General features: G+C 36.9%; 2 protein-coding genes across 5 annotated transcripts in view; one reads left to right on the top strand and one right to left on the bottom strand.

The window, feature by feature from the left end:
* Positions 1 to 22,172, top strand: part of LOC127416156 (ankyrin repeat domain-containing protein 6-like) — a 66,099-nt gene extending 43,927 nt beyond the window's left edge. For 3 of the 4 annotated variants that reach the window (XM_051655336.1, XM_051655335.1, XM_051655337.1), the window contains 8 exons: positions 196 to 273; positions 1,493 to 1,591; positions 3,026 to 3,145; positions 3,482 to 3,640; positions 3,895 to 4,047; positions 9,612 to 9,725; positions 10,342 to 10,642; positions 15,944 to 22,172. In XM_051655336.1, the coding sequence (XP_051511296.1) occupies positions 196 to 273; positions 1,493 to 1,591; positions 3,026 to 3,145; positions 3,482 to 3,640; positions 3,895 to 4,047; positions 9,612 to 9,725; positions 10,342 to 10,642; positions 15,944 to 16,410 (1,491 nt within the window). In that variant the 3' untranslated portion in view covers positions 16,411 to 22,172. The remainder of the gene's footprint in view (positions 1 to 195; positions 274 to 1,492; positions 1,592 to 3,025; positions 3,146 to 3,481; positions 3,641 to 3,894; positions 4,048 to 9,611; positions 9,726 to 10,341; positions 10,643 to 15,943) is intronic. The other variant, XM_051655338.1, reaches the window with a different exon arrangement.
* Positions 22,173 to 23,562: 1,390 nt separating this feature from the next.
* LOC127416153 (serine/threonine-protein kinase LATS1-like) overlaps positions 23,563 to 27,520 on the bottom strand; it is a 30,448-nt gene continuing 26,490 nt past the window's right edge. Inside the window, exon 8 of the mRNA XM_051655324.1 lies at positions 23,563 to 25,728. Coding sequence (XP_051511284.1) covers positions 25,234 to 25,728 — 495 coding nt within the window. The 3' untranslated portion in view covers positions 23,563 to 25,233. The remainder of the gene's footprint in view (positions 25,729 to 27,520) is intronic.

Genomic DNA, 27,520 nt, shown 5'->3' on the forward strand with positions numbered 1-27,520 from the left:
ACAGAATTGCAAGAGCGCTAGCTAAGTACAAGCGAACCACATGCTTGCAGTATGTTTGCGTACTTGTGTATGGTGTGTTTCTTTATCTAAATCATTGCTGTGTTACAATAAAATAAATATGACATACTTTAAACCGTGCCTTGAGAAACATAGTTCTGTGTGTGTGTGTGTGTGTGTGTGTGTGTGTGTGTGAAGGCGGGAGAGACGGCTCTGGATCAAGCGCGAGAGAATGGTAATTCTGAAGTGGTGCTGCTGCTAACAAAAGCCTCACAGGTAAGACAACACACATACTGTACATCTCTGTAAATAATATCAAACAGTGACAGAAGCTAAATGTATCATACCATTGTTGTCAGATTTAATTATGAATTTGACAAACATTATTAAAAGAAACTTTTTGATTTTAATTGTGAAACAATAGTTCACATGAAATCTCAACTGACCCTATTTACTTTCTCAAAATGTGTTCCTTATCTTATTGTGAGCGATTTATCAGTGCACGTTGTTAAAAAAAAAAAAAAAAAACAACAGTTTAATATTATCTTCCCTCAGATTGTTATTGTGTTTTATTTTTGGCTGATATCACCAAGCACTCTTATTTCTCCACTTTTCTTAATAATATAATTAACTTAATATGCCATATGATTTCATTCCTAATGAGTGCTTACATGTAGGTCAGATGACCAGATATCAGATTTAGAACCACATATGACAGTGGCCCGAATAACATCTGTGGCCCGATCTGTGCCTAAGATCAGTGAACAAATCAGAATTGGTTGACAGTGCAGCCTTCATGTCATTTGTAGTTCACACTTCTACTGAAAGGTGGCTTAAAAACAGCTCTAAATACAAGAACACACTAGAAGAAAAAACGTAGGATGTTTACTTAAAACAGGGATGCAAAATTCTCACCTTTCAACTAAAGTCACCTAAAGTAAAAAAAAAAAAAAAGGTTTATGTGTTAACATTAGTTAATGCACTATGAACAATGAACAATTTTTTAATATTAAATAACTAACGAAGATTACGTATATACTTTTTTTTTGTTGTTTTTCCATTGTTAGTTAATGATACATACAGTAATGCATTAACTATTGTAAACAAATGTAACCTTATAAAGTGCTGTTCACTGTAGGTTCTTTAAATCAGTGTTTTGGTTTCTGGCTTCTTTAAAGGGAAAAAAAATCTCTCTCTCTCTCTCTCTCTCTCTCTATATATATATATATAAATTCAGGAAAGCTACAGAATAACATTTTGTTTGTGGAACATCATTTTTGTTTTTGATTGAACTTTTTTTTTTTTTTTAAAGAGTATAGGCTTGGCTCATATTATACGTCCTTGAACAGATGTGAGTAAAATAATGAAATGAGAATCTGAATTATTTCAGGCTGATTTAAGTGTTTTATGCCACAATGATGATTAATAACTGAAACTCAACTGAGGCAAATGATTTAGACAAACACAGCTGATTCACAGGTGTATTTACTCACAGAGCTTTACTCGTGGACGGACTGTGAGGAAGAGGAGGGACAGGATGAAGACTGAGGGTCGAGCGCAGTCAGTCCCACATGATGAGATGATGCACAGAAAGGTAGAGGAGCAAACAGACCCTCCAGAAAACAAACGTAACACTCCTTCTCCCACACACACAAAAAAACCATTACAATACAGATTGAGCAACTGTACAAGAAGAGGCAAACGCACACAAGCTCAAACATACTGCTGTAGGAGATTCATGTATGGAAGAATTGTCAACAGACTGTTGAATCTTTTTAAATGAATACATACTCGACACAGATTTCGCTGCACAGAAAATGCAAAAAAGTCAGATTCTTTCTGGGTGTGGTTACTGTTAAAGGAATAGTTCACCCAAAAATTAAAATTCTGAGATGTTTCACTTATTTACATGCCGTTCCAAACCTGAATGTGTTTTATTTTAACTGACATTTTTGAAGAATATTCAAGCAGCTCTTTTCCATACAGTGACAGTTCATAGTGACCATGACTGTCGAACACCATACAATAATCATAAAGTAGTAAAAAGTCATTGAAGTAGTCTGTATGTCTCATGCAATATATTCCAAGTCTTCTGAAGTCATATGATATCATTGTGTGAGGTGCAGTTAAAGATTATCAATGAATAATGCAGTAAATTTCATTCTGTTCCTTGCACAAAGCTAACTTATGACTTCAGAAGACTTGGAATAGAGCACCACTTTTCAGAAGTGGTTATTATTTTCAAAAATTTCTCTTTCTGTGTTCCACAGATGAAAGTCATACAGGTTTGTAACAACATGAGGGTGATTAAATAATTGTAGATTTTTCAGTTTTGGGCGAACTGTTTCTTTAACCATTAAATGTATACCTTGGGTCTTTAGTGACCCTAGACCTCATTCCATCTACTCTAACCCATGCATGTTTTAGAGTTATGCCCCCAGTATTCCTCAACCCTCCTATTATAAAGAAGTGTAACATAAAAAATAAAAAAACACACAAAAAATAAAATAATATTTTTTCTAATTGCTTTTTTTTTTTTACCTAGAAGTGTATAGGGGCATTAGTGACCCAAGATATGTAATAGTGTTGCAATACATATATTGCACTTCCATAAATAATATTTTTATTGTTATTCCAACAACGTGGAAGTAAACTATAGCAAGTACAACATATGAACAGTATGATATGGCTATTACCATTTAGGTGAACTATTGAAATGCTGTATGTTGTATGTCTATTTTGTAGGTCTATTTGTGCCTGAGAAAATACAGTACATATATGTAACTTAAGTGTTATGCGTAGCTCAGTATGTGTTTGACAGCCAGTTGCATTTCATAAAATGTTAGTTCTATCATTTGTTGTATCATCTCTTTGATAAGTGAAAAATAAGACATCAAAATATATTCTATTCTTTTCTAATTTTCTTTAACATGCTTTGAAAATGTTACACTATTTGGGCAATTTGTAGATCCATTTGTGATAAACATTTAAGGGTTAGTGGTGTTGTTTTGCTCTTGTGTTTGTGTAGGACAGTGCATCTCCAGCACATGACACGCATGGCAGCGACAATTCACTCTGCCGGAATGAGACCGCGTATGTCACCGAGAAACACGAAAATACAAACTACAAGAAAAAAGTCAAAGATGGGGTACGCTATGGGTCCCTTATCTATTAACCAATAATAGTACATCTTAATTCACTTTACATTAGCTTGACCTCCTGAGGTTGACAGTCAACGTTATCTGAAGGTTAATCCTTTGTTGAAAAAGAGAAAAAAGTGACAATTTTTGATGCTATTCTTGGAAAGTGCCAAAAACTCAAATGAAAAGATTTTTAAACATGTCGGCTTGATTGCATGTTACCATATCATTGACGCACTCTTAACAAATGCTGCTCCCAGTGACTGTATTAAATCAAGCTGACTTGTCTTTGTTGTCGGTTTCTGGTTCAAGCGTTCTCGATGTTCTAATGTCTTCCTGTGCAGCAGTCATTGTCAGACGCCCTCATGAGAAGGCAGAATAAACACACTGATCGTAAGCAGAAGAGTAAAATAGAGAGATCAGTTCCATCGACTGCTCCTCATAACTACAAGGCCTATCAGCTCTACACTCTATACAGAGACAAAGATGGCAAGATAATGCAGGTGAAGGAATCTACAGGTTTCACTACACAGTTTCACAATCACATTACACTGATTCATTACTCCATTAGCACTGTAAGTGGGAAATCTCTGTTGACATACCCTTTTAGTAATTGGGTGAATTACCCGGCCAGCCTGGTGATTATACAATACTGAATCGAGTGTCAACAATTACAGATTGTATTTTTAATGCTTTGTCTCATGCAGTAAATTATTTGTGCAAATATATTCTTGTGTATGCATTATTTCCACTGAAGGCCCCATTGAATGGCTGCAGGTGTGAACCTCTTATTAATAAACTGGAGAATCAGCTCATGGCCACTAAAGAGGAAATGCAATCAGAGATTCACACAGTACAAGAACTCATGAACAGCAAGATAGGCCAACTGGACCGCAAGAACAAACATCAGGTACAGACACTTCAGAAGACCTCTTGACATACCAGTACAAACACCTGAGCTCCTATTAACTCGGGGATTTGGGGTCCAAAGCAACAAAAACTCCAATTCACTCAGACCCAGATTATTAATGACTAGGGTTGTAAAAATGCATCGATGCATCATGAAGATAAAGCATTCTCGTGGATGTAAGCAGAGCCGTCTTTGATCAGAGTGCCGAGTTCTGGCGCCACTCTCATTGAAAATGAATAGCGAATGTTACCGCCTTTAGATGCTACAAATAGAGCATTTTTAATTCTATGACTGCTTGATTTAAAAATGGGCCTTGCATCAAGTCATTATGTTGCAGTATGTTATCCTTTATTCATATCAGATCTATAATGCATGTAACATTAGTATTATTTTTCTGTTTATAAATGTTTAAAAATATAAATTTTACTCCATGTTCACCCACTCTCTGCCCGCAGTGATTTTCTTTCCGACCACTCCCGTTCCCGCAACCCCGCATTTGTTTTCCACATAGAGCAAAGGCCATACAAATAGACAACAAGTGTTACAAAGAATATTTTATTTCTCTGTTATTGCTATTATCAGATTACGTGTGAAAATGATGCCAACTTGACTTGCCTGAATTTGGTTTCTTCACACTAAATTGACCATTTTTGTCCGAGTTTTACATCCGTTTCACAGTGTGCGCTTTGCGCCGCCATTCTTCTAAAGCCCCATTGACTACTTTCCTGCTCTAAATATTGGATCATTTAATGCACGATTTATTTTACGTTATAAAAAAACACAATTATATGTATACAGTAATACTGTATATATATATATATATATATATATATATATATATATATATATATATATTTGTTTTATTATTTATTTTTTTTGCATTCATTAATTAATAAAATATAAAAGAGATCACATTTTTCAGGCTATTCTCTGACTGCCTGCTCCTGTCGACATCTCACGGAAGTGCCTTTCCGATCCCGCCTTCAACTCAGAAATGTAATCCCGTGCTGCAAGAAATCTGAATGGGTGCCACGGGAGTTCTGCAGGAATGCAGACCTCTAGTCTAAATTAAGAGCATTCAGTAAAAACGTTGAATCTTCTTTCTGTGTATTTTTGAAAATAATTATGAATTGTTCTAATCTAATCGAGACATGGCCAAATTTCAGATTTCACAAAGCATCGTAATATAGTTAGGTAAAGTATCGTAATCAAATCGAATCTTTGTCGGTGCAAATATTTACACCCCTATTAATGATACAGGAATGCATCATTGATCACTACAGTGTTTCTTGGATACAAGCCAATGAATTTTTGGGTGTGGCACATGTTGGCTATTTGACCTGTCTGCTGAATGCATTCTGCAAATTCTGCCAATGGGGGGCACCACAACTAAAAAGCAACCATAACACTGCAACCGTTTGCTAGAGAAAGTTGAAATTTGGCTTAACATAGTATCTTAAAAATGTCAGACAGATAAATAAAAAGAAATGGCTGCCTACAGTCAATCAAATTTCAGTAGTCAGTCATTTCAACTGTGAATGGGCTGATCATTATGAAATATAATACAGTATATGCGTCCGTGTGATTAAGTTGAAATGTGTTTCTTGGCAACTGTGTTCATTTTCTCCACTTTTCAAATCTGCTTGGACCCCCATAATTTCCATCTGCATCTATATATGGGTGTTTTTTTGTTTTTTTTTTTACTTTGGGCACTTTACACACTGAGGACAAGGACAATGACTCACAAACACAACAATGTGATCGGAAAACAAAAATGTTTGGGGTCACTTCGTTGTGCATCGATCATGGGACAAAAGTGTGAATGCTTGAAGACAATAGAACAGATTGCAAATGAAAAATGTGAATATTTTGTTCAACTTTTGAGAATGAAGTGAGATTAGTCATTGCCACCAAAACATAAATTCATATATATTTATTCTTACATGGAATGTTTAGGGTTTAATACAATTTAAAATGTATTGACAGCATTTGTGGTCCAACGCTGATTACCACAGAAATAATTTCGACTCATCCCTCTTTCTCTAAAAGAAAAAATTGCATAAGTTAAGGCACACATAATAAAAGTTAACGGGTCCAATACACAAAACATGAAATACACATAATTTTTAAAGAATAGTCACAATACTTAAACATAATATGGGTTAACATGACTCTTGTGTGATTAAAATCTTTCTTTTCAAAATCCTGTTAACCTTGTCTGTGTAAAGTTATCCAGTCTTCCAACTTCGCTGTCATGACTATGTAACGCTGGTAAACCCTGAAGGACAATCTTCTGTTTTTGAACAAACCGTTGTGTTATCCTCTCTATGATTAGATGCATGGAGAAGACACGATACAGTACATGTGTCTAAATAAACAGCTTCATTTTTGGAGTGCTAGAGTAGCAGTCCAACAAACATGCCAGGTCAGTCCACACTCATATCTGTTCTGCGGGTGCTGTTGAACTTGCACCGGCCCTGAACCGCTGTCACTTCAATTCTGAAAGCACTTGTGTTTTTAACTTGTGCAGAAACCGCTCTCACGTGAAGTCCGTACCTCGAGTGATTTTATGTTCTCTGCTGTAATGTGACCTCATGCATAAGGCAGCGTAGTGATTGGATGGAAGTGTTCCTTCTTATGAATAATGTCGAAAAATGCTCAAACTAATGCAGTACACATATACTCTCTAATCACATCTCAGACACATATACCTCACATTTTGTGACGTTGCTTCAACTTCTGTTTTTAAACATGAAGAAAGAAAAAAAATGTTTTATCCACATTCCCACATAATGGGCTTTATTTTTGTGTCTGTGCTAGACACAGTGCTATGCGCAACAATTGTGGGTTTATTGTTTGTTAATGAAGTGGCGCAAATTCCAGTCTGCTATTTTCCTGAGAAATAGGTCATTGCGTCAAGACATCTGTGAACCACGTCTATTCTCGGCACTAAGTCTAAACTCAATTCCTGCATTTGCAGTTTGCAGCACCTGCAGGGTATAAACTTCATGTCCAAACTGTAAAATGACAGTGGAACATCGAATTATGTCTCTGACAATCACTGTTAATACTAGCCATGACTTGTGTGTCAGTAGATCAATATGATATTTATACTTACACTCTCTATAATTTATCGGAGGGTTCATCCAGTCCTGACGAGCAGCACATTTTCCATGCGTATATAAAGAACGTGTCGCTGTCATAGAAATGGACGTTCAAGATTAATGCAGTTAACGCACAAAAGAACGTAAGTCCATACCTCTGTTCTTCTAATTCATTGCATACAGTCCATTTACACTACCAATGTCTTATGAATGTGCTGTCTTTGTTTATATCGCTGGTGCTTGATGGAATGGACTGTAGGATGCAGACGGTGGACCAACCGGAGAAGAACCTGAGAATTAAATTGCAGTTGAACAGACTCATTTACACTTTGCATACACTTTCGCCAACCCACTAAGATTTAATGCATACTTGCACGAAAATGACAAAACTCCATGGTCATACCCACTGACTGCGCGAATGACGTATTGCATAGCACTGTGTTTAAGATATAGTGGTCTTAAAATATTGCCAAATGAGTGCTATCATTGTTTTCGGTGGTGTGCAACATGTACGTAACTGTTAACATCTTAAAGAATGTGTTTTTGGGTTTCATGACCCTTTAATAGAATTCTGTGGTGGATGTGACGTTGATGGAAATTATGATGGTGACTGAAATTAAATCCTTTGTCTTGATAAGTATAATTTCATAGCTAACCCAAATACACACAATTAAATCATATTTTTAAATTTTTCAGTGTATTTTGGCAAAATTACAGCTTGATTGGAAATGATGCCCAATAAAAATATTCTGCTCACAAGTGATATTTCCCCTAATTTTTCTTTGTTTTGTCTCATATTTCATCTCAAGCAGGCTCTTCGCTGACACTTTTGTCCACTTGGTTAATAAGTACACTAACTTTTGAATAAACTTTATTGGGGGCAAAATTGTTTGGTGTGGAGGAAATGACTGTGGGACAGTCGTAATTTTTGAAAAACTGATAGAAACCATTTTCACACAATAAATATAGAGCGCAACATTTGGATTCCGAAAGTAAAAATCTGATTAATTTTTTCCATAGATTAATTGATTTTTAACAATAACTTATAAACCTTGAGACAGACCTACCGTGATCTCCGTGGTTGTTAATCCGTGGTATATGCTTCGGTTGAAGCCATCCATCTGCGTTATTTCAACTTCATTGTTTAAAATCGCATTTAACAGTGGGATTCCTGGTGAACAACTACATGGTACAGCAGTGAAAGATCCACCAATCAGAGAACTGTAGCCAAGAAAGCCTGTGAAATAAGACCTGAAGTGACCGCCAATTTCAGTTGACTAACGCAAACGAGTCGTTCTCACTGAACTGATATATTTGTGTATATCAGAATATTTTGCAATAAACATAAACTATATTGTTTCTATACTTATAATCAACAACTTAAAATTAATAGTTTTATATATTTCCATAGTTTTATATTCGATCATGTCATTTGCAATGCTTCATGGGATTGTAGTCTGTGCCCTCGTGAAAAACGGTAAATACACAGACTTGTACCTTTGACTTTTATCGGATTTTCAAATAGTTTTTTGGTTAAAACATAAAGTCTGTAATGTTGCGATTTACCTCGGAGCTGGTTGGTTTGGTTATTTCACTCTTTGTTAGATGATCAAAGTTTAAAACATGTAATAATTTGGATTTTTATAATGGATTTTCATAGTTTAATACTGAACGTCTGGGTCTGGGACAAGGCTAAAACAGTAACATGCAAAATTTGAAAAGTATCAAAAATATATGATGAAGGCCTGGTAAAATGTATCAAATTCTGTTTTAATGAGACCTTCATCATTTTTTTTTTTTTATTATATATTTTATTTTTTTGATTTTTCCCCTTTTTCTCCCAATTTGGAATGCCCAATTCCCAATGTGCTTTTAAGTCTTCGCGATGGTGTAGTGACTCGCCTCAGTCCGGGTGGCGGAGGACGAATCCCAGTTGCCTCCGCGTCTAAGATCGTCAACCCGCGCATCTTATCACGTGGCTTGTTGAGCACGTTACTGCGGAGACATAGCACGTGTGGAGGCTTCACGCCACCCACCGCGGCATCCACACACAACTCACCACGCACCCCACCGAGACCGAGAACCACATTATAGCATTCACGAGGAGGTTACCCCATGTGACTCTACCCTCCCTAGCAGCTGGGACAATTTGGTTGCTTAGGAGACCTGGCTGGAGTCACTCAGCACACCCTGGATTCGAACTAGCGACTCCAGGGGTGATAGTCAGCGTCTTTACTCGCTGAGATACCCAGGCCTCGACCTTCATCATTTTGATGAAAATCAATCCCTTGGACATGAAATGGCCTGAAGTTGAAGAAACACCTATTTATCTGTTTTAACTTTTATTCAGTGTTTTATTCATATACACACTCATGGGTATTTCTGTCTGAATTGATTGAATGGATTATTGGTAACATCTACATTTTGGTATCCTGATGGTGTGTATGCGCTGATTTTCAGATCCAAGCTCTAGATAAAATCACTTTAGAGCGAGTGTCAGCAGAAAGAATCCAATGTTTACATCGAATTGACAAGAGAGTTACACAAGAACGCCTGGAGGGAGAGAAGAGACAGGTGAGATTCCCCAAATACTTTTCATGAATGTAATCACGTTTGCATAAACCTTGCTTTTTTATTTACTTGCTTTAAAACATGGAACACCGTCTTTGTAACAAAACTGCTGAACCTGGCTTTACTGTTCACTCTGAATACATTTCAAGCGACGAAAAAACATTACATATTAATGTGTGGTCAAAATATGTGTTTATCGACATTTTGCAACAGCTTCATACAGTACGTGGCGTATCCACTGTGAATATGATATGGTCAATACAGTGTTCCAGTCGTGCTAGAATACATAATATAGGAACAGCTATGATGTGAAACACCTGTTCACCAGCTATTGTGTATATAACTGCACAGCACCCATAGAGACCAACTATTAAACTTAGTTTACATATGAGGAGCTATCTTATAGTGTAAGGATAGCACTTCATAAAGTTGCTTAATAAGATAATATTTTAATGAGCGATCACACTATATTTTGTATATAGTCACTGTTGTTACCTAACAGCACTCTTTAGCCATGACTATATTTACAATGTTGCACAGGCTCTCGTATCTTATTGGTTAAATCTAAATTAGCACAGGGTAAACTTTGCATTCTCTCTCTCCTTCTCCATGCGAGCAGACGTCAGTAGTCAATGATCTTAAGAACTGGTGCCTTTCAAAGATCCAAAGTTTGGAGACACGCCTCTCTGGTGACCCCTGCACAACCAAGTTACGGCTCTCCTCTTCCCTGACCGACATGCTTTCAGATCGGGAACCTCATTTACACCCCACTGTGCCAGAATCATCTGGGGGCAGAGCCTCTTACTGTGCCTTAACAAACCAGCCGGAAGCAGCAGACGGGGGAGAGACTGCAGCAGCGACAACTTCTGCTGAGGACAGATCAGCCAGTTACTATGTGGTTGATGTGGACGTCACACCAGGTATGACACACATGATTGGATGGATGAACATATACACATACAATTGGTGGAAGTTCTCTAAGAATGAGTTATGCTCACTGATAGCGTTGTTTATGTGCACACACTGTCTACATTTTACCTGCTGCTTCTCTAGAGCAGTGTTTCTCAACTGGTGGGTTGCAGGTCTATTCGGACTGGGTCACGGACAGCAGGGAAAGAACAATGCCATGGTTCTCCCATTGAAGATATTTCGGCAGCCGCCCATGTGATAGTCTATTTAGAACTGCCGAGGCAGATTTAATGCAAATCTCGCAATCAGCTAAAGTCTTCTCATCTGCACTTTCGCACGAGTGTAACGGAACCAGCTCGCGATCACGATATACTCTGCTCTCTGGTGCATGCGTGCAACAACCGGGCTTCCCTCGATATTGCGGAGAGCAGACCTCAAAAGTGATGTGACCAATTTCAATTCTAGTGAGACTTTTCTAGTTTAAAGCGTTACGGAGGAAGTCAAGTCAGACCTCTCAGACAGTAGGCAGCCCGGACATGCCAAACAGCACTGAGGAGGAAAAGAGCAACACTGTGCTATGCGCAAATGTTTTTTTTTTTTTTTTTCATTATATATCATCACCTTTACAAAATTGTTTCACAATTTTACATGAGTAATTATATTTTGACAAAAAGGTATAGTTTCATATGAAATAATCTAAAGGTAGAATCTATTAGACCTCATTTTATATCAACAGTGGCAGTTGTAGTTAAAGTTTCAAGATGTGTTTCAGCTAGTACTTATTTTTTCATAAATACTATCATTTGTTATTATTATTACTATTATTTAAGACTAGCTACACTGACCTAACCATGGTAATGAGGAGCCTTTCCTCCTGTGTAATATGTATGTTCTGTTTGAATTATATTTGAAATTAGGAAACAAACGGGATAATAATGGGCTCATATAAGTAAATATGCTCTTCAATTTGTAAAAGGGCGGAGAGAAAACTTCCTGTCGCTTTTGTTGTTGACGTCAACAACAAAAATAATGTCACTTGATGCATGTCCTTGTACTTGAAAACCATGAACAAACTATGCAACGTAAAAGGAAATGCGACCCAGGATACATTAAATACAGGTTATGTTTTTATTATGGTGGGTCACCACTTGATTTCCAATGTAAAATCTGTCCTGAAGCAAAACCAGTTGAGAACCACTGCTCTAGAGGAATTATACAAATAAAATGTTAACAGTACAAACACGGCTCGGTATTGATAAAGAGTTCCTTATTCAATTCCAATTCACATGCTCTCGATTCAAATCGATTCGATTCCGATTCATATTTGGATATTTGAGTTATAATGTCCATTTTGCCTACACATTAAATTCTTACAAGAAATTCTCTATCAGTTAATTCTGTTAATTTTACAGGGGACCTTCTAACTAGATACATCAAAATATTAATTGAAGAAATTATTCATACAAAATTTTCATTATTTTGGTCATATTTTACCTTTTCAAAAATGTACAAATATATTCCATCAATAATTATGATGTCATGAAAATTGCATATGTTATTTTGCATATATATATATATTGTTATATGTTTATTGTTTACATGCATAATTTGTACTATTTACAAGCATCTACATTGATTTGTAGAACATGCTAAAACACACCGTCTCTTTAAGAAAAGCGGCAGTCCAGCGAGCGTCTCACAGAAGTGTTTTGGTTAAGCACACATTAACGAGAGTGAAGTCGAATGGCTTCTTTAAATGTTAAAGAACAGAAAGGATATTAAAAGAGACAACTGGATTGCGTGGATCTTGTCTTTGGACAGACGGAACGAGTCAAACCAAACACGCAGTGAAAGGATCTCGCTGCTGAACTTCTGCACCACTACACTACTCAATCACTGCTGAGAGCAATCTCAACATTGACCAGCCAGTGGAGAATCACACACATTTCTAGTCACATATGTGAGTGATTTACTCTTATTGTAGAGGGTTGCGCCTAGAGTGAAAGATCCATCTTGGGAAATTGAGATATCGAGGTCCTTCAAATGTTTACTTAACTGGGACTGTACAGTGTTACTCTACCGCTGTGTTTCAGACACTTGAATCGGCTTTTTAAAATTCTGAAAGTGTGCATGACCACACCGTACATCTGGATATACAGTATGTGTGATTATAACATTCTTCTACATCAATTGATCATCAGATGATGAATTACTTCTGTCATGATCAATAGAAGATTTATATAAACATCGATAATGGTGTGATGTTAATTGCGGCAGACAAATAGTGCTGAGTTTGTGAAACAATTTACAATGAGCCAAATTTTCACTGAAAGTCGACTTGTTTGTATTTAAAAGACTTTAAATGCTCGTGGCACAGCGCTATACCAACACAGATAGCTCCTTCTTAAATGGATAATTTACCTAAATATTCTGACATTATTTGCATTATTACCCACTTGTTGTTTTAAACCTATATGACTTTTTTTTTATGTGGAATTGTATGGATAAAAGAAGCAATGAAAGTGAATGGTGACTGAGACTTTCATACTGCCAAACATATCTTTTAGTGTCATATGAGTTTGGAACGACATGACGTGAGTACATGATGGCGACAGAATTTTCATTTTGGGGTAAACTGTCCCTTTAAGCTGTATTGTGGGATATTACTGAATAAGACACAGGTGTGTTTGTGCTGAAATACAGTTTAGTGAATTTGCCCCTCTGTCTGCTTCTCACACACACAGATGAGCACAGCAGATTTTCTGGCTCGTCTCACACACAGACTGCCACTACATGCAGCATTAATGCTCTTTTCTGTGTTTGTGCTCATGCAGATTAAGGCTTATGTAATTGTTATATAATATTAATGAGGAGCTGACATGAAATTTGTTTGGGAAGGAGTAACATGAGAAACTCTGTGTAAAACTATTTTAATCATGCAAGCTTTCATGACCTCATTTTTTGAGAGACTGTGGTATGTGCAAAACTAAAAATGGTTTGATAGGTTGTCTGAACAAGTAGTTGACAAATCCGTCTTAAGGAAGCAGTGTATAGTTTCAGTTATACAGACTGTTTTTAGGTTCACCTTACCCATATCAGATGCGTTTCTTAGGAGGCATTTACATCAGACATGTTCAAAAACAGCTAGACGGAACACAATGCAATGGAACAGAATGGGTCTCGAGATGCGCTTTGAAGGAATATTTTTACTGTACAAACTGTCTAACATAGATGTGAGCAATCCATCCCTCCACGTGGTTTAATCTGTCCCACGGCTCATTTTTCCTGAAAAAGTATTTTCATCGGATATTTAATTTATCTTGCATTGGGACCTAATGCGCCTCCAAGAGCTTGCAACATGCTTAGAGTTTTCAGATAACAAGAGATGTAAACCGCCCAATCAGAGCGTTATACTTGCATAAATTGGAAACATTCACTTAATTTACCCAGGCTGGAAACCATGCATCAGTGTTGACACGTCCGCCTATTAAAAGCGACTTTGGGCTTGTTTTTTCATGAAGTTGCTTATTAATATAAGTGTTTGAGTAAAATGAACATTTTTGTTTTATTCTATAAAGTACTGACAACACTTCTCCCAAATTCCAAATAAAAATATTGTCATTTAGAGCATTTATTTGCAGAAAATGACAACTGGTCAAAATGACAAAAAAGATGCAGTGTTTTCAGACCTCGAATAATGCAAAGAAGTTCATATTCATTTTTAAACTACAATACTAATGTTTTAACTTAGGAAGAGTTCAGAAATCAATATTTGTTGGAATAACCCTGATTTTCAGTCACAGCTTTCATGAGTCTTGGCATGCACTCTACCAGTCTTTCACATTGTTATTGGGTGACTTTATGCCACTCCTGGTGCAAAAATTCAAGCAGCTCGGCTTTGTTTGATGGCTTGTGGCCATCCATCTTCCTCATGATCACATTCCAGAGGTTTTCAATGGGGTTCAGGTCTGGAGATTGGGCTGGCCGTGACAAGGTCTTGATCTGGTGGTCCTCCATCCACACATTGATTGATCTGGCTGTGTTGGATGGAGCATTGTTCTGCTGGAAAAACCAATCCTCAGAGTTGGGGAACATTGTCAGAGCAGGAGGAAGCAAGTTTTCTTCCAGTAAAACCTTGTACATGGGTTGATTCATGCATCCTTCACAAAGATAAATCTGACTGATTCCAGCCTTGCTGAAGTACCCCCAGATCATCACCGATCCTCCATCAAATTTCACAGTGGGTGCAAGACACTGTGGCATATATATATATATATATACTCACACATTTTTCCCCATTCTGATGGTTGATGTGAACATTAACTGAAGCTCCTGACCCATATCTGCATGATTTTATGCACTGCACTGCTGCCACACGATTGGCTGATTAAATAATTAGATAATAATTTACAAGGTTTTCTGAACTAAAGTGATAGTGACGGCGTGATCACGACAGATCCGGACACACTGCAGCCAAATAAGGTCAATTTCCTTCAGGTCACTCACGAAACACAACACGCTGTAAAAGACGAGACTGAATCCAACTTCCTAATCGCCGCCAGTAAAAGGATTCAGTAAAAGGATCGCGGCACTCAAGTTCTTCTTCCCCACTACACAACTCAATCTCTGGCGAGTCAAATCGGAATATTTACTAGTCAGTCGCCAATAACATACATTTTTTAGTCGCATATGCGAGTGATTTACTCGCAATTTAGAGGGCTGTGACTCATGAGATTTTTTCAGTGTATGAGCGACCGGCTTAACACATTCACTTTGAAACGTGCTGCACATGCAGACTATTTATTTATTTCATTACATTGCAGCCTTTGTAGTTTAATAATCTCACCTAGGACATATCTCACTTTAATTTGTGTGCAAATGTTTACAAAATGACATTTGTACATCAAATGGCACCGTTTTTTGGTATCTGAGCCTTTTTTACGAGTACAAGGACAAGTACGTCAGCGCAGTATCAGGCCTAATACTGGTATCAGGATATCTCTAGTAATATATAAGTGCAAAATGTCATATGGACCACTTTTATGTTGCTCTTATAGTGCATTAATGGTGTTTTTGTACTTTTTGGAGTTTGACAGACATGGTCACTATGAACTATCATTGCATAGAAAAGAGCTGCATAGAGATTCTTCAGATTTTCTCCTTTCATGTTCAATGGAAAAAAAAACAACAAACTTGTTTGGCATGAGAGTAAAGGAGTAAATCATGTGAATTTTCATTTTTGGCTGAACGGTTCACCTCTTTTACAGTGTGTATGTTGTAGTACAGAACAGAATTTCTCTTTGTCTTTTCAGATGAGAAGCAGCCATCACAAAATCAGTCTGCACCCCATTCTCCTTGTAAAGTCCGGCCTAAACAAAGATCACGGGTGTGTAGTGACCCTCCCAGAGCGCAAGATCAATGGCAGGACTCGAGTCTGGTGCGAGAAGATGTGCTAGATAACAAGAACCTCAAAAAGCGCTGCCGACAAAGAGCCAAGACCAAACCAGACACACAAACCTCGGAAGGTTCAGGAGACCGCCAAGCCGCCGAGACTTCTTTCGCCCAGGAGCGTGAAAACATGCATGCGCTGGAGGTCACGCAGTACTTTTTTGAGGCTGTGACACTGCAGATGGAGCGTTGGTATGAACGGAAAATTGAGGAAGCACGCTGGCAAGCCAACCAGAGAGCCGATGCTGACAGATCTGCTCTACTGGAGAGAATAAGCTATCTGGAAGATGAACTCAGGCTGCTGAGAACTAACAAACAGGAGGAGAGCTAGTATATAATATACAGTACATGCTTTGGCAAAATTCAGTATTTAAAGGTTCATCCAAAAATTACAATTCCATCATTATTTTTTCACCTTCATGTCGTTCAAAACCTGTATGACTTACTTTATATGTGGAGCACAAAAGATTATTATTATATATTTTCAAGATAATCCTGGCTGCTCTTTTCCATTTATTGTAAGTGAAAGGGGACTGGGGCTATCAAACTCCAAGATGGCATTAAAAGAACCATAAAAGTATCATAAAATAGTCAATGCGACTGTCCATGCAGTATATTCCAAGCCTTCTGAAGTCATACGACAGCTTTGTGTGAGGAGTGTGAAGTCATTCACTGAAAATGTTATTATCCATCCTAACTCTCCTTTGCACATTCATGTGACTTTATAGTTCTTTTGAATCAAATCTTTTCAGTGAATAAGTTGATCAAATTTACAAAACCAGTCTGAATGATTTGTTCACAAATTGTAACCGGTTCTTGATCTCACTGACTCTATGATCAGGTTACAATAGTTAACAGACCACTGGTGGAGAAAATTTTCAGTGAATAACGACTTCAATTTGGGTCAGTTTCTCACACAAAATAGTACGACTCCAGAATACTCGGAATATAGTACATGAGTCATAAGTACTACTTTATGGTGCTTTTGTATGCTTTTTTTATGCTTGAAAGCTTCAGTCCCCATTTATTTTAATTGCATGGAAAACAGAGTCCAGTACAATTGTTCAAATGTTCTCCTTTTGTGTTCCACAGATGAAAATGTCATATGGGCTTTGAATGACATGTGGGTGAGTAAATGATAACAGAATTGTCATTTGGGTGAACTAATCTTTAAGAATTGTCTCCCTTTCAATTCATGAGTGTGAATTTGAATTGGCCACGCCCCACAGGATGTTGAGTTGACATTGAAATTAAGAGAATTTTACTTTATTGCAATTCAAAGAAATTCAACACAATAACACAAAAATATTATTAGTCTAACACAAGCGACAAAATGTAATTAATTTTGACTAATTATGCCTGTTTATTCCCTAATGTAGAATATATTTTTTCTCAACTGATTAGACATTCAATACTTTCAAAACAATTAACATTATTTTAATTTTGCCTTACAGCACCACAAATTATCCACCTCATTGTTTTCAAATTTACTAAGGAAAAATAAATATTGTCATTAAAATTGGAATAAATTGATTATTTAAGATTGAGCGATAACAAAATAAGTGTACTAATAATAATGTTTCTAAAAAATCTGTAGTCCAGTTGGCCATGACTAATTCCACGGTCCATGAAAAAAAAAAAAAATATATATATATATATATATAGTATAGATAAATTAAATACAAATTTCTATAGTTGGCATTTCAAACACTGATTATCTAATCAAATGTTTCAGGAAGTGTTGTTTGTATGACTGTCGATTTAATTCATTAATTTAGTGTGATTCATTATTATAATATTGTTTTTAATTATTATTTATTTTATTTTTTTCTCCCCAATGTGGAATGCCCAATTCCCAATGTGCTCTAAGTCCTCGTGGTTGTGTAGTGACTCGCCTCAATCCGGGTGACGGAGGACGAATCTCAGTTGCCTCCGTGTCTGAGACCGTCAATCCATGCATCTTATCACATGGCTTGTTGAGCGTGTTACCACGGAGACGTAGCGTGTGTGGAGGCTTCACGCTATTCTACGCGGCATCCACGCACAACTCACCACGCACCCCACTGAGAGCGAGAACCACATTATAGCGACCACGAGAAGGTTACCCCATGTGACTCTACCCACCCTAGCAACCGGGCCAATTTGGTTGCTTACGAGACCTGACTGGAGTCACTCAGCACACCCTGGATTCGAACTCGTGACTCCAGGGGTGATAGCCAGCATCTTTACTCGCTGAGATACCCAGACCCCAGTGTGATTAATTATTTAAAAGATAATCGCAATTATTCATGCCCCCTGACCTTCATAAGGAATTTTCCCAGTGCAACTCGAGCTCTACAGGCACTTGAGGGGGTCTCAGACAATTTTGATTAAATGCGATTCATTTCATTAATTAATTGGCACATCATGTAATTGATTCAATTCTAAATTTGTAATCGATTGACAACTCTAATGATTACATTTTCATGGGTATTTCCTACATAAAATATATTATTAAACGCTACACTTTTTTTCTTTTAATTCCATTTTAATTCTATTTATTCATTATTCTTCTGCATCCTGTTTGCTACATCAGTTCAGATTCAGGAGTTGAACTGGTATTCTCGGTTGAGTTCTGAGTGGTGCACAACCCTGATAATATAACACTGGTGTAGTAGACACTGTCATTTATGAAGTTCTGGATGGATTAGTGAAGATTAATAGAGCTGCTACACATGAAGATAACACTGCAGTAAGAAACTTCAGCCGAAGATATGAAACACTCGACATAAGTACATGAATGCAAATGTTTCTAGCTCAGTTTCACATCGTTGTGTTCTGAAATGTGTGAGTGCATTTTAAACTCAACACAAGTGCACATCACATTGTCAGCACTGCCGCTAGGAGCTGTCTTTCTCCTACTGATGGTTTTCTCTCAGGTCAGCTACTTCCATGGCAGAGCAACAGTTCGAAGAGAATTTTGCTGAGCAAGTTAGGTATAGTTAGTTCTCTCAACATGCTCCCTGAATAATAACAAATCTGGTTTTTTGGCAGACATTTGAAGGTAACTACTGAGGTTTGTTACTGCCACAGTAACGCAAAAACATAAGTACTATACTGGATGTACAATGGGAATACATGCTTGCAACGCGTAGGCCAAGTATTCATGTCTGTGTGTCTCAGACACTGCCAAAGATTTGTTAAAACGCCTTGTTCTGACATGTCTGATAATGAGCACATTTACATGCACAATCTTAAACTGATTATGTTCAACAAGCCGTCAGTGTGTAAGGTCATATAAACCCCTTAAACGGTTTTCAGTTATCAGGGTGTAAGCATAAAGCGATCAGCACACATACATTTTTCACAGTCCATTTTAACGGCTTTACTGGCGTTCTTACCAGTTTATCTAATGTGTCCAGGTGTTATGTTTCGGCACCAAAAACAGAGAATAACTCGATTTCAGATCTCATGTAATACGGTCTGATGAATAAGTACATTTTTGTTAGTTAACGGCGTATAGAGCACAACAGTCAAGTTCTGGAAATTAAAATCCATTTCATTTTTTCCGTAGGTGAAATCATTTCTAACAATAACTTATAAACCTTTTAAAGACTGACGTACGGTGAGCGCCGAAGTGTTTCTGTTGAAGACATCAGTCTGCATTATTTCAACTTCATTTTTTTAAAATTGTGTTTTAATAACAGAATTCATGATGAAGACCTACACTACTCATGATCCTAAAGAGAAATCAACCAATCAGAGAACCTTGATGAACAAATCACGCCTAGAGTGCTCTGCAGCTCCGCCCACTCCCATGATGCTCTGTGAATGACTCAGTTGAGTCGCTCTTTCCACTCTCTCAAACTACTGATATATGTGTGTATATATATAAATATTTTGCAATATAATTCATATATATGGTTTCTATACTTCTAATCAACTTTAAATCAATAGTTTAATATTTAATTGAAGTCATTGGCAATGCTTCATGGGATTGTACTTGATTCCCTCTTTTAAAGACGTTAAGTACACAGTTTTGAACCTTTTTGTTTTTGTCCAAGTTTTAAATACTTTTTGTTTTTTTATATCAAAGTTTGTAATGTTGTGATTCATCTCAGAGCTGGTTGGCTTTAGAGCTCTTTTATGAAGCTTATGGAAATAATGACATTTCCTTCCAGTTATTGGTGTGACTCGGGCTGCATCATTTGTGCTACAGACATGAATGATACCTAAAAATCATGCAGCTTGTTGAGGAGAGAGATGTGCTGTTACTTCTAAGTGATTTTGAATTATATTTTCTCCTGCCATACGATAAAATCCCGTAGACCATAGATCCCTTTGATTTTTGACGAAGAGACCCGAAAGATATCTCTATACCCTAACTCTAACTGACGGTCTGCAAGGCCCAGTCAATGTCAAAAATGAAAAAGATTAAAGGAATATCTTACCCCAAAATAGATATTCTGTCATTATTTACTTGTTCTGATAAGACTTTCTTCTGCGAAACACAAAAGGAGATGTTTTAATTAATGTCACACTCGCTGATTTCCATACAAAAGCACTTGACAGTGATCCAAAGTTGTCATCGAAATGTAAGTTCATGTGACTCATGCATCATATTACATGTTTTCTGAAGGCATATGGTCACATTTTGTGAAAAACAGAGCAAAATTTAAGTTGTTGTTCACTCTTAAATCAAATCATTAACTCCTGCAAATACAGCGACAAATCAGTAACATTAAACCCCACTGGAATGACACAAGAGTCACACGGACTACTTTTATGACACATTTGCGAGCTTTTTAAGCTTTAAAGTGAGTCACTATTAACTGCTTTTGTATTGAAATCAGCGAAGGGAAGAAAAAGACACATGTGGTTTGGAATTACATGGTGAGTGTAAACATGACTGAAATAGTTCACCCAAAATTTAAATAATGGCTGAATTTTCAAGTCATTTAATGCCAGTTTACAGTATTTTAATCAAGGTTACTGCAATAATAGCAAATAATGTTGCTAGTGGTATAAATGGAGATGTTCTGGAGGATGAACTTGACTTTCAGCCTCCATGTCCCGGTCAAAAAGCCTCCTCAAACGAGCATGTTGCTATTTCATGAGGGGAGTCCTCCAGAATCCACTGCAAACTCACGTTCAGCTCTGGCTCCATCATGGAAGGAAACACCCTTTTTACCATCCAATCAATTCATGTCTCACCCACATTTTTTCTCACTGAATGTCCTGTTTCATTCAGAAGTGCAGCGCATTATGCATATACTGTGGGTTGTGAATGCCGTTCATGTTGATTTAAAGGCAGATCAGTAATGTTTTCATCTTGACTTCATTGCCATTTGCTGTTAACATCAATTAATGTTTTCATCTGTACAGTCTTAAATTGTAAAAAATCGTTTTTAACTGTGTCTTGACAAATACTAATAACTCAAATGTAATCATCAGATAGTGTTCCTTGTTTTTATACATGTGCAGCTACTAGATAATGGTGCTTTACAGCCACTTTAAAGGGCAAATGACCTATGAAGATACACAGCTGTATGGTTGATAAGTCCAAATGAATGATTAATAAACCACGTCTAATGACATGAAGAAATTTGTGGACAATTCATCTACGCGGTCTTTGGTTGGAAATAGGGTATGTTAATTGATGGACCTGTTTAAGGCCAGTTTATTGTATTAAGGAAATGTAAACATCCCAACAGTTTGTTTCATATGTTAGGGAAAATGTAAAGCTGGACAGGGTGATCAGGTCTTTGGTGTGAAGCAGTGGTCCTGGTCACTATGTTTTCTCCTCTGCGGGTCATAATGCTTCACTGTACTCTGTAATGTTGTCTGTTTCTGTCACGTGAAAGGCTTTCATCCTATTAACTATCCATGCAAGACAGATTTTTTTGAAGTGGCATGAGGCTTGTCCAGTTGAACAGATTTATGGTTGTTCACATTTCCCCAGCTTTTACTGAAGGTCTCTAATATTCGTGCCCTGACAGGAAATTTTCAACAAGCTGCTCTCATCTGTGATTGGCCCTTTTCTTTGAAGACAGTAAAAATGCAATCATCATTATTTGTCTGGACAGCAAAGTACACTGATTTTGTCCTTAAATTTTAAATGATCTATTCAAATGTTTGTTGTTGCTATTTGTTTTTTTAGCAGTAAAAAAAAAAAAAAAAACGTGTAAATTGTCCAGCGATGTGGCTGTCCTTAACATGAACTGTTAAATACAGAAATGTATCAAAATGAACAGTGTGCATACATTGACATTATCTAATGGGTGTTTATTTACAAAAAATCACTGGTCACATATGTACATATTAACCTAAACATTTAAACAAGTCTAGACTGTTTTGTCTGCAATTACTGTGGGTTTCATGCAGTGACTCACAAAAATCCATTTAAAAATGTTAAAACAGGCAATCTCTTGGAGTTCCTTGAAAAGGTTGCTATTTAGGACCCAAACAGTTAAGAAGTGGTTGAGTTTTACCTCCATGCAATGTTTATGTTGAACTATTTCCATTATTGTGCATGCACTGTTCATGACATATTAGTTGACTACATGAAATATTTGTATTTAAAATGTATTTGTTACACTGCAGAAAGTTGATTAAAAGAAGTGAAATGTTGTGATGAAAAGTTACAGCATTTTAAAGGGATAGTTCACCCAAAAAAATGTAAATTCTTTCATCATTTACGCACCTTCATGCCATCCCAGATGTGTATGACTTTTTGTCTTCAGCAGAACACAAATGAAGATTTTTAAAAGAATATTTCAGCTCTGTAGGTCCATACAATGCAAGTGAATGGTGACCAGAATTGTCCTTAAAATCCTTTTTTGCTTGAAATTCTTCTTCCTGCCCAGTAGTGTTAAATGCATGAAGAAAGTGAATCACCAAAATCAAAAGAACAATGTTAAAGTGAAAGTGGAGATTTAGTTGTAATAATGACAACAATTGATCTGTTTCTCACCAACACCTATCATATCACTTCTGAAGACATGGATTTAACCACTGGAGTGTTATGGATTACTTTTATGCTGCCTTTATGTGCTTTTTGAGCTTCAAAGTTCTGGTCACCATTCACTTGCATTGTATGGACCTACAGAGCAGAAATATTCTTCTAAAAATCTTCATTTGTGTTCTGCAGAAGAATGAAAGTCACACATCTGGGATGACATGAGGATGGGTAAATGATGAATTTTTGTTTTTGGGTGAACTGTACCTTTAATAGTATTATGCATGCAGGTTTTATGAGCTCTTATAAATTAAGACACTGGAGAACAAATGAACCAGTAAAGGCAATTAAAAGCTGATCAAAAATGCCTATATATATATAATGCAACCTAAAATCTTGATGTAGATTACATAAAAGTTAACGGACATGTTTTGTGCTAACAACCCACCTGTAAATATATTCTGCATCTAGAATAATAGTCTCTAAATGTCTACAGATACAACACACCATAACTTGTCAAACAAACAGTAGACATGGGCACAGAAATAACATGGTTTGTGCTTAGATGTTTTATTTATCACCACCCCATCCTCTCACATTCAAGACAAATTTACACTCAAAATAGCTACAGATGGTCTTTCTGGAAATAAAACCACCAGTTTAATCAAAGAAAAGGAATTGACTATTACATTCAGAGCTGCACAGGATTCTAGAGAGAATTCAGAACATGATTAATGATCCATATTCCATATGCAGTATTGTGTCGTTATGGGACTCTTATTGCAGAAAAAGAAAAGGCTTTGGTAGTGACAGTTAGGTTGGTATTGGATTACAAAGCAAAAACAAGTATATGAATGGCTAGCAATCAGTTGACAGATTTATTTCCTAAACCTTTGGGACTAAGGACAGGGAAAGAAATGTACTAATTAACACTGCATAATTTATATATACAATTTTGTGTGTATAAATAGAAAATACACAGAAGAGTAATGTTTTCTCTTGTGAGCTTGGATAATGAATTATCGGGTGTCTCATGAAACCTGTCAAGAACACCTCAAAATTAAAAAGATGCAAATAAGAAATTATATTTTGCTTAAAGAAAACTAAGCCTATTTTTTGGAACCATTACAGTTTTTGACATCGTTGCATTATTTTCATCATTATTATTATGCACATTTCCCCCCAAAATTGTGGGGTGCTTAATTCTTAATGGTCTTACAAACAGGCATCATTTGCTTAATGCAAAAATAGAATTTCTTCTTTCGATTTTAATGTGAAAAATGATCTGGACATGTTTTCACCTAGTCAGTTTAATTTTCGAATCTACATGGATGATTTCCCTCATAGTTTTGGTGAAAGAAAAGCATGAAAACAACGTCACAGCAGCAGAAGAATAAGAGTCTGATCATCCCTGTGCAGTTTATCGACAGGCCGCTCAGAGTGAGAAACTAATCCACACAATCATAAATAAAGACATCATCTGAGGAAGGAATTATTCAACTTTTCGTTTCAACTAGCATTTAAAAAGTCTTTAAATAAATTAAAGAGGTGTAAAAATACAGAGCTCCACTGCATCATTAGATTCTCGTTTGTTTAGAAGGCACCAGACAAGTGCATCTTGAACAAAAAAATAAATACAGCACAAAGTGTCAAGGCAGACTCAACCAGTCAAACCACCAAAGATTGAAGAGAAACAACATACAAAGATTTAAAAACACCCCAAACTCACATTTACACAGATGTATCTCAAAAACACCTGACTAGTCCTGGTCATATTTCACCCCAACATCAAAAAGTCAAAAAAATGTATTTATGCAAAATATATATTTAGCAAAAGTCTATTTTCAGGAACATTAAGATTTGTTTGCATTGCAACATTATTTGCATTGCACATTTCTCCCCACAAATTCTCATTACCGTAATGATTTTTTTAAAAATTGGGATTCTCATTACTTTAAAACAAAAACTTTACTAATATTTAATATACATTTAAATCAGCATAGGGAAAAATAAAATAAATCGGCAAAAAAAAGGCAGTACAACAAACACCATGATATATCCATACACTTCATTGTTCAATGAAAAAAAAAATAAATAAATAAAATAAATCCTAATAGACTTCATTGTCTGCAAAATATATTTTCTTACTTTTGATTTCAGGGTAAAATATGACCTGTTCTTGAGAGTTTTTGTGAGATTCACCAGCGCACATTGACACTAAACATACACTAAGTCCCGCCCCTGCTCCGACCCCAGTCCCTTCGAAGGGTCAACCAGCTCCTCCTCGTCATAATCGTCACACTCGATGGGTTTGGGACAGCTGTACGGGTGGCCGTTGTCATCAAAGAAACGTCGGAACGTGAACTCGTAGAAGGCGTGCTCTGGGTGCTTGCCGTTCTTGAACCAGCGGTTGAGCGTGTCGTTGTGGTTGCTGTCGGCATCGTCACTCCAGAGTTTGTCAGGATCGACTGGGTCAAAGTTGGAGGTGTCCGTGCAGTGTGTAATTTTGGGGATGTAAGGCGCATGGTGTTGTTGCCGCAGGTCCGTGGAGAAATCGATGCTCTTGAAAAACGGCTGGGCTTTGATTTCATCTGCACCGTTTTTCCCGAGCCGGTCCTCAGGGCCCCGGCAGAGCTTTAGGATGAGGTCGGTAGCCTCCGGACTCAGCTTGGCCTGCGGGGGAATATGCAGCGCAGTCTGCCAGTTTATTACCTGAAACAGACACAAACATTCAGCATGACAGCAAACCAGTGCTCGATCATGATCACGTGACATCCCTGAGAAGGTTAATAGTAGTTGTTCTCTACTGGTGCTGTGCAGTGAAATTGTAAACAGGTGTTTCACATCACAGCTTTTACTATTTTTTGTACTTTTAAAAATACCTCTAAATGACATTCACTGAATTAAAGGGGAAAAATACTTGAATTCAGTAAAGAAATTCACTGTTTTTGTCTTGTTTCCCATTTAAAATTGTCTAAAAATCCTTAAAACAAGATACATTTACTTGAGAAGCAACAGATATTTAGACTTTCTTTAAGAGATTGTATCTTAAATATAAGTGTATTTTTTCACTTGATTATACTTCTGCGAGTGCAGTAAAGACAAAATATACTTCTATTCAAGATCTATTCTCTAAAAGCAAGTCTAAATATCTCAGGTGAATGCATCTTTATTTTAAAGGATTTTGAAATATTAGAATTTTTAATATTACATTCAACGTTCTCAGATAAAAAACATTTCTTCTGCAGTATAGCTGTGACAAAACTGGCACGTAGGATGCCTCACATGGGGCACCATTAATGTTGGGTGCTTCATTCAGGAGCTGGTTTGGTTATTAGCAATAATTATCAAAGATAATTAATTTTTAAAATCAACAGAACATTGATGTGAATCAGCATTAGCTTATTAAGCCTTCAAATCAACAATCATCAAAGATAACTATCAAATGGGGGTCTGGTTAACTCAGAGAGTATTGACGCTGACTATCACCCCTGGAGTCATGAGTTCAAATCCAGGGTGTGCTGAGTGACTCCAGCCAGGTCTCCTAAGCAACCAAATTGGCCCGGTTGCTAGGGAGGGTAAAAGGCCATGTTGCAAAAATGAGTACAGCCTCCTGAAAGTTGTAATATAAAACTTAAGTTTTCTGGTGCAGTTGAGGGACACTGATCAGCAGATTATTCTTTTGAACCTTCATACTTGGCTACGTTCACACAGGAAAAAAAAAAAAAAAAAAAATCAGATTTTTTTGGATGCTGTTACTCAAAGTTTAGGTTTTTATAGTCTGAACAGGACAAAAACACATTAAATCTGATTTTATTTCAAGCCTCATCCAAACCACATTTGTAGGTAGTTTGGAATCCGGTTAAAATCTGATTTTTCTTAATGCGTCACAGTCTGAACGGTCAGATTGGATTTTATGTTATACGTCAGGTTTTGTGACGAGAAAACGTACTGCGCTCCGAACAGCATAATGAATGCCTTCACAGGGCACTTCGAATTTAATACAACAATGATGGCCACGCACCAGGATCATTACAAACAGAATTGTCAATTAAGTGACTTTAAAAGTGAGTTCAGTCTGTTTTATTACACATTTCAGCCCTACAAAACTCTCACAGTGGAAGGTAAACAGGGCATAGAGATCATCACTTCTGAATGAAACACCCATATGTCATTTATATGTTACAGGGCATGCAAAGCACTGCAAACCCCTTATAATAATACAGACATTGGCTTAACTTACCCAAAGATTTGTGCTAAGGTGCAGTAACCCATACCGGTTGCGAGAAACCACAACGGGTAACCTCAACGCGATAAAGTATTGAATGTCACGCAAATACAGGACACTTGAGCATTTTGAACGTTTCATCACAGGACGTGGGTCCTCATCTCACCATCTGCCCTTTTTATGATTTTATACAGGACACAAACCTTCAATACAGGATGTTTCGCTCTCCGCTAAGATACAGGACCCCAAGATAAAAGGCGTCACGTATGGGACGTC

The sequence above is a fragment of the Myxocyprinus asiaticus genome, chromosome 25 (genome assembly GCF_019703515.2).
Source record: "Myxocyprinus asiaticus isolate MX2 ecotype Aquarium Trade chromosome 25, UBuf_Myxa_2, whole genome shotgun sequence".
NCBI classification, from domain to species: Eukaryota; Metazoa; Chordata; class Actinopteri; order Cypriniformes; family Catostomidae; genus Myxocyprinus; species Myxocyprinus asiaticus.